The sequence below is a fragment of the Protopterus annectens genome, chromosome 1.part0 (genome assembly GCF_019279795.1).
Source record: "Protopterus annectens isolate FY-2018-M chromosome 1.part0, PAN1.0, whole genome shotgun sequence".
In the NCBI taxonomy this organism is placed as follows: domain Eukaryota; kingdom Metazoa; phylum Chordata; order Ceratodontiformes; family Protopteridae; genus Protopterus; species Protopterus annectens.
In genome coordinates, this window is record NC_056725.1 from 1,721,022,726 (window position 1) to 1,721,035,665 (window position 12,940).

The following is a 12,940-nucleotide window of genomic DNA, read 5'->3' on the forward strand; positions in this document are numbered from 1 at the left end:
CACTTAAGAGTTGAATGCATATGTGTTACATCAATGTTTGCCTTAAAAAACGAAAACAAATATATACACACACACATATATCACAAATTCAATACTACAGTGGTAGGTAGTCAGGAGTGCAGCAAGGATTTTGGGAATTGCACGCTAATTTCCAAAATGCTGCAGCTCCTCCCTCACAAGTGCAGTACCCCCACGCCACACCGAGACAATGCATTTTCTGGATACAGATTTTCACTAGTACTTCAAGAAATAATTCTAGAAATGACAGGCTCAAGAAAGGCAGAAACAAAAAAAATTAGTCAAGCTGTCATTCAGAAAAAACATGCCACTTAACGCTCTATGGTTACAATGTTTTTTGTTTTTAAAACAATATGAACTCCCTGCATATTTAATTGCATAAAAATAAATTATTTTTAAAAAGTGAACAATACTGCATTCCATCACAGGTTTACTATGAAAAACTTGCTGCTCCAAAGGTCAAGTCCAACTGTGTTGAATACTGGTACTATTGACTGTTCAAACTTGCCCCCCTTCTGGACCCATGTTAGCATTTGTCCCCGGGTCTGGCACTTTAGGGAGTTTCGGCATTATGTTCGGCGATGTTGGTATTTGTCATGCCAACTTTCGAGGAAAGGCTGAGGTGATATGTACACTCAACCTTTGGAGTGGCAAGATTTTAATAGTGAAGGTTACCACAAACTACAGTCAATATGGGACATCTACTACGAAATGGGTGAAGCAGTGTATAGCCACAAAATTAATATCTTTATGGTAACAGTACAAAAGAGCAGGAGCTGTACGAGGTAGGAAACAGAGAATGAAATAGAAAGGAAAAAACATCAGGACATTTCAGCAAGTTCAGTGGTATAAAAGGATGTTGTGCTCTGCTTTACAAATGGGGTCGTGAATAGTAAACATGCGTGGGCATGTATGCAGGTATACACACTTAAGACAATCCCAGGTTTTTGGAGTGGTGCATCACCTCTCTCATTGCTTGTGCAGACAAGAGAATAGTGCAGTCTATGGGACCTTAATGCTGAGATGACAGACATGAATAACAGGAACAAAACATCAAATGCATTCAATAAGGAAAAAAAACTGCAACAATTCAAGTCTGTGCGATAAAGGCAGCATTTTTCTCCAAAATAAATGTGCTGTTTTGTCATCCTCTCTTAACATAGCTAGTCTACTTCCAAGCCAGCAGTGAAGCTCGACACAGCATCTGGCAGAACACAGATGCACTGGAGAAAATGACTAATGGCTTGTTTGGAAGTTTCTGTGCTGTTAGCCTTTTAATGAACCAACCTGCATACTAAAGCAAAAGGTAGTTCTGACTTTAAAGTGGGCTTAGTGGGTTACTACAATCAATACAATTCAAATGATGTATACACAAATCATTTGAAAACAGTGTGTGGCTCCTTCTATAAGGCAGTAACAATGAAGGAGGGAAAGTCACTGTGCAAGACCTGACAGACAGTAAAAAGTACACAAAAGAAACTCTAGATTCAGGCATTGGCTCATCAGACACACACAGACACACACACACAGTAACTGCTCAGAGCTGCCTACTTTTACCTTCCCCTACAATGACCTTTCACAACGCTGTCCTATTTCAACTGGTAGGAGTAACATAATAAAGAAGAAAGAAAACAGCTCTGCTGAACTTCTTAGGGATGGCCAGTATCCTAGTAAAAGTCTCATGCTCTGTTCGAACCTAAATTAATCTCATAACACCACAATTAAGAATTGTATGACGGAGGGAAGGTGCCCCAAACTCTGTCCAATAGCCTACAGCTTCGCAGTAACTTCTATATCAAAACAGAGTGCTTGCTTGTATTTGGTCTCTGTAAATGTGACTTGGACCTGCTCCATAGCTATGCAGCAGATCAAACCAAAATAAGTGCTTGACTTGCAAATGCCTAGTGTGATGGAAGGAGACAGAGAGAGTGAGAGTGAGAGAGAGACGACTCTGATGAACAAACAGCTGGTACACTCTCACATTATAAATTTCACTTTATACAGTGGCACCTGATGCCCCTGTTTAAATGTACATGAACACCTCTGACAAAGTATCTTGTACTTACAAGGCACATGAATATAATTTCCCAAATAATGGCTTTTCTCAAGTGGTTCCATTGTAATGAAATGCTTGCTTCATTTGGAAGCTGCATGCATATGAGTGCAAGTCATGCAGTCACGGCAAAAGTAATTTACAAAAAAACATGGTACTACATCTGTTACATTCAGTAACACAGTAAACATTTTCTGGCAGTAATAGTGACAGAAAGCAAGACCATAAACGATACTGTACAACAGCCTTTATGACTAATGCAAAAATAAAATACTTGAATTCTGATGCAGCATGAACCACTTTGTAAGACAAAAAATCTGCACAACCGGATTTCTAAATTGCAACACTACTCACTCTCAAGAATCTTCTAGGTTATGCTTGGCTGTGTCTAAGCTGTTCACAAATGGATATGTGACTTACATATGACACAGAAGCATAAAGTGGCTCATACTCAGGTTGACAGTATCTGTGATAAATACTTCTGCAAAAATTGTTTGTATGCTCTGCAGAGTTTACATTACATAATACCTCTGCTGCAGGTTCTTCATAAGCTGAACTGAAAATTGACAGATGCACAAGGTTACCATCAACCAAATGAAAAACAGAATGAAAAAAGACTACAGGGTGTACAGACTGGCAACATCATGACAGAAAAAACGTTATTTTCATCGATAAAAGAAAAAACAAGTTGTTAAATGGCTACGGAAGACAAATATGTGACTTCTACTTCTAACAATGACACAAAAAGCAAAGTCAGTCATGAGCCTGAATGACAACTAACCTGTCTTGTCTCCTGAAAGTCAATAACTACTGAATTCCTCACAGGCACCTGTGTGGAATTTTGTAGTTATTTTGTGTGAAATACAGTATGTTCTATGTTCACTGCTAGTACAAGGCAATCAGAATGCTGATGCTCTGTTACAAATGTTATGCAGACCGTAACAGCACTAGTCAACAGATGAACATCTGTTAACAGGGTAATAAAATCCAGTATAGCCATTTGGTTCCTGTAATTAGAAAACAGTAAATCTGGATGGGTCCATGAGCATGCCCATTTGTCTTACTGAGACACTTTACCTAGACCAGTTGCTCTTGCTTGGTAAATACTGTCTAAATAGTGTTTTGTTTGGAAGACACAGACTGGGTACATAACCACATAGTCTAATATAAAAGACGCGATTTACATAACAGCTGTTAAATAAACAGAGAAATCATAGCCTCATATGAATGAAATTAGACAAGATTTACAAAACAACTTTTAAATAAAAAGGCAAATGTGAAACAGCACCGAAGTACGCAAGCCTCTCCCTGTACCCATCTGCTTTCATGAGGAGTTGTGTGGCAGCAGTTCTATATCTTTGTGCAGTGAACACATGAACTCTGGTGCTGGCCTGAGATCACAAATGAAAACGCAGAGTCCTCCACTAGCAGCACTGTGATTGACTGTCCGCAGTCAATGGTGGTTGGTCCAGCTTTATTTTAGTCACGTCAACGTCCTCACTTGGGAGACCTTTATTATTGGCCAAGATATTTTCCACTAAGAATCGGGTTGCTTCTTCAATGTTTCGATTTTCCTGTACAATGTAGAAAAAAATATTTATCTTCAAAACTGAACACAGCACCATATTATATTATAAAAAACAACTTTCTATGACACAGAAAAAAAAATCCATCAGAAACAGTAAGACTGCTTGCCCCCATCATTCTCCCAACTACCATCATATTGTTCTGACTACTCCGTTATCTAGGTTCCCCCTTCCATTTTTATGGCTTTTTTTTTTTAAGTTTCTCTCATACATTACATTTTCATTAATTTGTCCCTCTTGCAATAAACCAATAATTTGTTAGTGTGCACATGAAAGTACATCTTGTACTTCTTTATCTTATACCTCACAAATGTTTTTGCAGTGTCAAGAAATACCCACTATTACCAATTTCTCTTCGATTAAAGGTACATATTTTTCTAACTTTCATTTCTGAAATCAGACAACAGACAGTTTATAGCTTTATAGTTAATGGGTAGCTATTAGACATGCAATTTAGAAGAGCAGTGAGGAGTCTAGCCCTATTTTCTCAGCTGCCCAAAGCACTGCTTGGTTAAGTGATGAGCTCAGGGTATCACAGTACACAAATGAAATCTGAGGAAATCGAACCCTGGACTACGGGAAGCAGCTTAACATTTTACTGCCTTAATAAAGTGCGCTAACTACAGGACTCCTTGTATAAAACGAGCCAAAGGTGGTGGGCGCATGCTGCATTCCCTTTTATATCAGGACTGTGGCAGTGTCCCTGAGAAGGTAAAGTTAATCCAGCCAGGGAAAAAATGCAAGGTTCTGGAAGTCAGGCAAGATCTCAAACAACTGTCCTAGAAAAGGAGTGCCTGGTCTAAGCAAGCTGTCATTTTTTCCCTACCAAATAAGTTCATAGGTTCATACTAGGCTATCTGCCCTGGGGCAATTATAAGCCTAGCCCGATTCTGTATGGTTTACGCCACCCCTTGATTTGAGTATACTGTGCCCTTTTTAAGGGTTAGTTTACTGTGCCTCTGTCTAATAGTGACACGGGAGTAATCCCTGGGACAAACCTACGATCCCCCATCCACTTATCGAGATTCTTCTTGAAGAGATTCAGTGAGGTGCTCTGCCTCACATGAACTGGAATTCTATTCCAGAGCGAAGGGAGCCTCTGGGTTATGAACCTGTCCCTCCAGCAAGTTCTATTTATTTCTGTGCTGAGGTTCAAGTCCCTAGAGCGTGTGGCTCTAAGGGATTTAGATTTACTGAGGTGGAGCATGTCCATTAATTCTGGATTTGACATAGCTTTGTATGTCAGGCATAGATCGCCTCGAAGTAGGCGGTATGCAACTGAGTAGAGCTGGAGTTTTTTTAACCGAGCAGCACATGGCATCTGTTTGAGACCCTTGATCCTCTTGGTGAGATACTTTTGGGGTCTTTCTAATTGCTGCAGGTGTCGGGTAATGTACATCCCAAAAGGGGCATTGTATTCTATGATGGGCCTGATGAGGGATGAATAAAGGGGCACGATTACCTCTCTTGATCTAGATGTGAAACCCTTCGTGATGAGGTGGGCTATGTAGAAGGTCTTTCTAACCACTTTGGCAATGTGGTTTTCAAAGGAGATTGCTATCAACTTGGGTCCCCAGGTCCCTAATAACTTTATCTGTACTTAATGGGTTTCCGCCTAAGTGGTAATTTGTGGGCACATTGTTTTTGCCAAAGGGTATGACTATACATTTTTTGGCATTTAGCTTTAAACCATGGCGCTGGCACCAGTTATCTGTCTCGGAGACCTTTTTGAAGGATGTTTGTGTCAGCTGGAGAGTTGATTATGGCGCCCAGTTTGCAGTCGTCTGCGAACTTGGTGAGCCATAGTCCTCCCATGTTTGCCTGTACCTCGGAAAAGTATATACCGAACAAGAGTGGTCCCAGGACAGAACCCTGTGGGATGCCACTTGTGACCAGTTTCGAGTCTGACATGGCTCCAGCAACTCTCACTCTGTGGGTTCTGTCTTTGAGCCAGTTTGCGACCCATCTTGTGACATAGGGGTTTATATTTAGGCTGGATAGCTTATCTATGATGCCTGAGTGGGGTATTGTGTCAAATGCCTTTGCAAGGTCCAGATAGGCTGTGTGGACTACCTTCCCTTCATCTATGGCTTTGGTGACTGTTTCAAAGAAGTCAACCAGGTTCAAAAGGCAGGATCTGCCCTTGACAAAGCCGAACTGGGTAGGATCTAGGGTCTGTAGGTCCCCAATGTCTTTGTTTATGAGCTCCATGATGATCCTCTCCATAGCCTTGCAGACTAAGCTAGTCAGGCTTATGGGGCAATAGTTTCCAGGGTCCGTAGAGGCTCCACCTTTGTGGAGTGGGACCACTGTCGCTGTACGCCATTCTGTGGGCACATATCCTGTAGTGAGGCTGAGATTGTACAGCTGTTTTATTTGAGGGATTAGTTCCTCTTGGAGTTCATGTAGGACGCAACCTGGGACGCCATCTGGTCCCATGGAAGCAGTGTTTTTTGCTTTGGAGAGGGCAGCCTTCACCTGAGCATCTGAGATGTTTGGGAGGCAGCCCTCTGCCGGGATAGATACTTGCTCTTTTGGGGGGGGGGTGGAGAAGTTTGCATTGAACCTGTCTGCCAGGATATTGGCGATGTCTGTGGGTTCAGTGTATTTTTTATCGTTTAGAATCAACTTAGAACAAGTCTGGGAGTTGCATCCCATGTTTCTAACATAACTGAAAAAAGCCTTATGATTGTCTTTGGTGTCCTGTGCAATTTTTCTCTCGAAGCTGGCCTTGGAGGATTTTATGAGGGATCGTAATTTTTTGCTAGTACTGATCAGAGATGCCTTCCCTATTAGGGATTTTGCTCTATCATGTAGTAGCTTCCTCCTTCTGTTGTACAGTTTATTTATGGCAGGGGTCCACCAGACTGGACGCCTGCCTTTGGATGATTGGGTCTTGGTTTTGTTTGGGATAGCATGATCCATGCATTCCTGGAGATGTCCGTAGAATGCATTTATATAGGATTCTGCAGTTTGGGCTGTAGTTTCCACTGGCCCTGGGGCCTTGAAGGATTCCACTTGGTTTTGAGAAGTGAGAAGTTCGCTTTGAGAAGTTTTTCACTGTGGTTTTCTGGGCTGGGGGTGGGGTCGGGATGTGGACATCCAGTGAAATTAATTTATGGTCTGATCTTACCAATGAGGGATATACTTCTGGTGTGGAGCACAGAGTCCCCATGTTGGTAATGATCAGGTCCAGTATGTTGTCCCCTCTTGTGGGAGTGGTGACTAGTTGTTCCATAGCATTTGAGTTTATAATTTCCAGGAATCTTTGGGCTAAGGTGCTGGGGCTTGAGTAGTGCTTCCAGTCAATGTTTGGGTAGTTGAAGTCGCCCAATATAATGGTGTTCGGAGAGATCTTCATGTTCTCCAATGTTTTCAGGAAAGCCGAATGGGATTCCTGACTGAGAGGGTGGCCTGTAGGATGCTATAAACTGAAAAGCAGTCTTGCCCACTGTTAGTTGCACATGGTTGGTCTCCGATACTTCGTGCAATGCCACTAACCTGGATGTGTGGATATCCTTGATAAATATGGAAACTCCCCCTCCTTTTGTGGTTCGGTCCGGGTTTTGGGGCCGAAAAGCATGATATGAGGTATAGCCTGGTAGTGCTGGGGTGCTCTCTGGAGCCTTGAACCAGGTTTCTGTCACTGTACAGATATCGATGTTCTCCATACTGAGGAGAGCTTCGAGTGTGTGCATCTTGAGGTTAAGACTTCTGGCGTTTAGCAGCATTACCCTTAGTTTCTTGTTGCTTGTGCTGTCTATGGGGCTGGGTTTGACTTTTGAGCCTTGCCTAAAAAAGGCACTATGGGGGTGGCAAGAGCCTTTGCCAATAGCCGAAAGCCCAGTGGTGACAGGTGCAAGCCGTCCCTAGCGAAGCAACGTGACTTGTCGAGCATGTCATCCCAGGCTGACAGACACTGGATCCCCTTTGAATGACACCAAAATTTTAGCCAATTGTTAAAATCGATCATTTTGTCTTTGTACTGTGGCATCATTTTATTTATTTTATTTTATTTTACATTTGTTGACCGGGCTAGTCTGGCTGGATACATGTCCATTTTCAGCAGAAGCCCGAGGAGAAAAGCTCCACTAATAAACAGTAGCTAATAAGTATAAAAAAGTATACAAAGCATGCACACAAGTAAGGGAACAATTATTATGTAGAATAATAATGCAGAGGCAATTTGACAAGAAATAAACAAACAAAGGTGAGAATCATTATGACTTAGTATTTACTGTAGACAGACTACTGAAAGAGAATGAAGGGGGGGGGGGGGACGGGACAGATGGAGAGTCGATAAATATTTACATAAATTAACAAAATAGTAGCAGACATGTTGTGCCAGGTACTACTTTTTGGAAAGAGATTGGGACAAAGGAGATCTGGATCTAGGTTAGGTAAAAGGAGAAATGACAGGTAGCTGAGAATTATGGCAAGTAACAGAAGATGAGGTAATATAGGAGAAATAAACGGGTGGGTTGCGGGTCTACTTTACTAAAAGGATAGAAGTAGTGACAGAGGGCAGGTAAGAGAGAAAAGGAGGGTACAGGAGAGAGGATTTTTCTTTCCTGAGCTCAGTCAGGATTAGAGCAGGGGCATAGCCAGTGGGAATGCAAATATTTCCTTATTTGTTTTTTGAATAGGTGAGATGAGCCTAAAGTGGTTAGTTCTATGGGAAGTTTATTCCAGTATGATCCAACAGTATTGGCAAATAAGGAGTCACCTGCTTTATTGTTGGATTTAAGAGTAGCTACTAGAAGTTTGCTGGCTGAGCGAAGGGAAGTAAGATTTCTGTATGGGGCAATGAGGTTATTAAGTATGGGTGTATAGGAGGGGTAATGGAGAATTTTATAAGTGATGACCAATTGCTGTAGGAGAATTTGATTCTGAAGTTCCAGCCAGTTAAGGTTTTTGAGATTACGACAGTGGTGAGTACGAAATGGGGAACTTGTGGCAAACCTGGCAATACTATGGTAGACTATGGTAAGTTTCTGAAGGTTGGCTTTTGAAATGTTGATAAATGATGGAGAGGCATACAATAGTGTAGAGAGGAGATGAGTTTGGGCGAGAGACACTCGGGTAGCTGCAGTGAGAAAGGGCTTAAGTCTATAGAGGGCACCTATCTTTTTATTAACAGTCTTGATGGTTAGATCAATGTGACAGTCAAAGCTTAGTTGATTGTCTATAGTAACGCCTAGAAGTTTGGTGGAACTGTCAGGATTAATGATAGTGCCATTGCCAGATACAATGGAAAATGAGATTGGGGCAGATTTAAGGGTTGGGGTGAAGAGTAGTAGTTTGTTTTTTTTGGGATTAAGGAGGAGACAGATATATTGGAACCATTTTTCTGCTGCTGTAAAGACTTTTTGGGTGGAAGAGTGGAGTTCTCCTGGAGATAAAGCAGAACAGATGAGAGTAGAATCATCTGCATACTGAATACAATTGGATGTTGGGAGCGAAGTAGACAGGTTGTTTATAAATGTAGAGAAGAGGAGGGGACCTAAGATGGATCCTTGAGGAACACCGATAGTGACTGGGAGCTGGGAGGATATATGGCTGTCCCAGAGGACAGCTTGTTTTCTATCTTTCAAGTAGGAGTCAAACCACTGTACTGCCGTAGAGTCAAGTGAGAGGGATGTCAAAGTGTCTAGGAGTAGTTGATGGTTAACCATATCAAAGGCTTTTGAAAGGTCCAGGAATAAGGCCGAGGAGAAAAGGTTGTTATTGCGATTTTTGTTGATCATGTCTGTGAAGGAGAGAAGGGCAGTGGAAGTACTATGGTAGGGCCTGAAACCGTGTTGTGAGTCTACGAGTAGGTTATTTTGCAAGAGATGACTTAGGAGTTGATGGTGAATACAACGTTCCATAATTTTAGATAGCGGACATAGTAGGGCTATAGGCCGGAAGTTCGAAAGTTCATTAGAGTTACCTCCTTTGTGGAGTGGAATGATATGGAAGACTTTCCAGCAGGATGGGATAGTAGATTCGGTTATTGTTCTGTTAATTAAGATATAAACTGGGTAAGCTAGTTCTGATGCTGCTAGTTGCAGATATTCAGCTGGTAGTTTGTCGGCGGAAGGGGTGCAGGGCTTAAGTTTGGAGAGTAACTTACGTATGTGGGTTGTGGAGACTGTATTAAATTTTAGAGTGGGGGTGTTATTTTGAGGAGAGGTGTTTTGAGGGAACGTGTGGGGAGTCATTGTGTTTGCTAGAGAGGTGACTGTTTCAGAGAAGAAGTTATTGAAAGTATCGGCTATTATGTTGGGTGGGGTTTGAGCTAAGGTAGCAGGTGTGGGTGTTTTGGTATTCCCTGGATGGAGCAGTTTATTTATTCCTGACCAGAATTTTTTGGGGTTGTAATTTTGGTTTTGTTGATATTGAAGGTAATAGTTCTTTTTATCAAGATAGGTGAGTTTTTTTGTATTATTTCTAAGGTGTTTGAAGTTTAGATGGTCAGCAGGATTTTTAGTGGTTCTCCATTTAGTCCATAGTTTATTTCTATCTCGCATTGTTTGTTTGTTTTTTTTTGGAAAGCCAAGGGGCAGCTTTGGAGCCTATTCTAATTAGTCGAGAAGGGGCATGATGCTGGAGAATTTGTAGGAAAGTGTTATTGAAATGTGTAACTGCTTCGTCAAGTGGGAGGTGTTTTAGAGTTGACCAGTTACATAGCTTGAGTTCATTAAGGAAAGAGGGCAGGTTAAAGTCTTTTTTGTTGTGTATGGTACGATAAGTAGCTTGTTTGGGAATATTGTCTTTTTGTTTAGTGATATAGGTGAGGAGATGGTCGCTAATATTGTCTGGGAGTATTCCAGTTTTATAAGAATGGAGATTGTTGTTGATCAATATCCAATCCAGGATGGCTTGTTTATTGGTTGATTTGTGAATTCTAGTAGGGGAGTTTATGGTTTGTTGAAAGTTAAAGAGATTGAGGTGAATGGTAGGTTTGGGAGAGATGCAGGAGTTCCAATAAATATTAAAGTCTCCTAAGATTATGGTTTCTTGAGGGAAGGTACAGAGACCCAGCTAAGAATATTTTCAAGTGTGTTTAAGTTATTGCCTGGAGGGATGTAGGAACATATTATATAGATGGCTTTGTTCTTGTTTAGTTGGAGTTTGCTACAGAGTATTTCAGCATTACCTGGAGAGGGGGGTAGGGAGTCAATTAAGTCAATCATTCTAGGTGAGGGTAAGATGCTGCTCAAGGTCAGGGTCATACCAGCCTGGGCTACATGATCAGAGAGCTCCTCTATGTCTCTTTTCATGTAGTCCAGGGAAGTACATCTCAGGTCATTCACACCAGCATGTACAATGACTGAGTCATATTTGTATTTGCTTTGGAGTGACCTGAGTGCTTGCGTTGTGTCGGATCCTAGCACCCGACAGGCAGCTCACTGTGACCTTCTCTTTATTCAGCCTGGTGAGCGGGACGTCAGTGTGTCTGACAATACAGTCACCTGTAACAAGAGTATCAGGTGTGTTATTCAGCCTTAAGGGCTGTGGCTGCTTGGCACACTGACTTTGTGGGTTATGTGTTGTGTGTGTTTTGTTTTGAGGTAGCGTTTGCTTGGATGTCTGCTTTGGAGGTCTCTGTTGCTTAGGTAGATTTTCATTTAGAGCCTCCGAGTATGTTTTTGTGTATTTATGTGTTTGGTTCGCTGATGTGGTGGGACTATGTGATACTGGAATTGTGTTGTGTGAGGTTACCTTCTCCTCCTGACTGGTTTCACCAGTTTTGAGATGAGAGAGCTCAGCCTCCAGTTTGGCTAAATAGTTGCATCTCTCACATATATTTGAACCTGTTTGGAGGAGGAGAGGGTTGTCCGTGTACATGAGACAGTTGTAACATTGCCTCAAAATTTCCAGATTCACCAGCTGGACTGGAGAGGAAACCATTGACTGACATTTGGACATGCTAGAGTAATAGGGAAACTGAATTTAAGACAAACCAATAGAGGACAGGGTAATCGTAGAGAGTATAAGAGTAAGTAGTGCTTATGGTTTAATAGTGCTAACTTGTAGGATTACTTAATTGGACCAGTGAAGGGCCTTAGAATGAGAATATGGTATTTAAATTGAGAGATAGAGCAGTTCTAAGGGAAAAAGTGAAGAGCAGTCTTTGTGGAGCCAGGAATAGTTTAAACCCAATTAGGCGGCGCTGCCCACTGTTGCGCTATGCTCAAAAACGCGCAAAACCGCACAAAAGACAGTTTTAAGAGAGGAAGATGAAGGAGTTTTGGAATTGACCCAGAATGGCCAATAAAACTACAGTTTCAAGTCAGTAACCACTCCCCACAGGGGCAGGCAGGCTGCTCAATGTTTTTCACTGCCACTGATCAACAGAGAGACTTTCCTTTAGCCCAAGCAAAAAATGGCCTCACAGAAACTTACAAACAGTTCAAGAACAGCAAGCCTGTAACTGAGCTTTTTTAAATCTCAGAAAAGTGGGAAAAAAGCAAGATTTTTTTTTGTTTTTTTTTTCAGAGATAGCAGAGGTTAACAAGTATCAACAAGTTATAACAGTGCAGTAAATGACCCCACACAAGAGTGCTAGGCCAAAGACAGATAAAATGCAAGTTTTGAGAAAAAAACGATTTCAAAAATAAGTGCAAACAGGAAATTCAGTAAACAGCTCTAGGTTGTGCTCTAAATACAGTTACTAATGCAGAAATCAAATTTAACAAGCCAGAAAATGCTCAAAATAGGCGGCTATGCAGAAAAACTTAGCAAATAAACAGAGGAAAAAGTCTCAAAAGTGGCTCCTTTCTTCTCTCAGCGTTTTCTCCTCTTGGTGGGTGCTTCACCAACAGCCAACAAGCCTGAAAAGACCTAAAATATACATCTTCAATCTGTTAAGCTTTCACCAGTGATGAGAATCAAACCCTGCACCTTGTGCTTGAAAGGCATATACCTTAACCACTGTACCATTGGCCTTTCAGGTAATGACAAAAAAACGTACTGATAGCTTACGAAGCTCCATCCTACTTTTATTTTCAATTATTTCAGTTTAATTTACAAGCAAGGAACATAAACCATTAATACTGCACACAATTTTGATGCATTCCAACCACTATTTGACAAGCTGTGGAATAGTATTAATAAATTTACTAAGTTGCCAACAGGCAAAGAATTCAACACCCAATCATATTTATATATTCACTGCACCACATTTCCTCACAGCATTCCATTAGTTACAGCCATTCTGTACTGCCTTTATTGCATAAGTTAAGCTTTCCACAATGCATTCTGCAGCTTAGGGAAACAAACCTAGGAAATATGTATG

General features: G+C 41.4%; 1 protein-coding gene across 1 annotated transcript in view; it reads right to left on the reverse strand.

The window, feature by feature from the left end:
• Positions 1 to 290: 290 nt before the first annotated feature.
• The window catches only part of RAB32 (RAB32, member RAS oncogene family), a 486,008-nt gene continuing 473,358 nt past the window's right edge, over positions 291 to 12,940 (reverse strand). Inside the window, exon 3 of the mRNA XM_044068829.1 lies at positions 291 to 3,645. Coding sequence (XP_043924764.1) covers positions 3,496 to 3,645 — 150 coding nt within the window. The 3' untranslated portion in view covers positions 291 to 3,495. The remainder of the gene's footprint in view (positions 3,646 to 12,940) is intronic.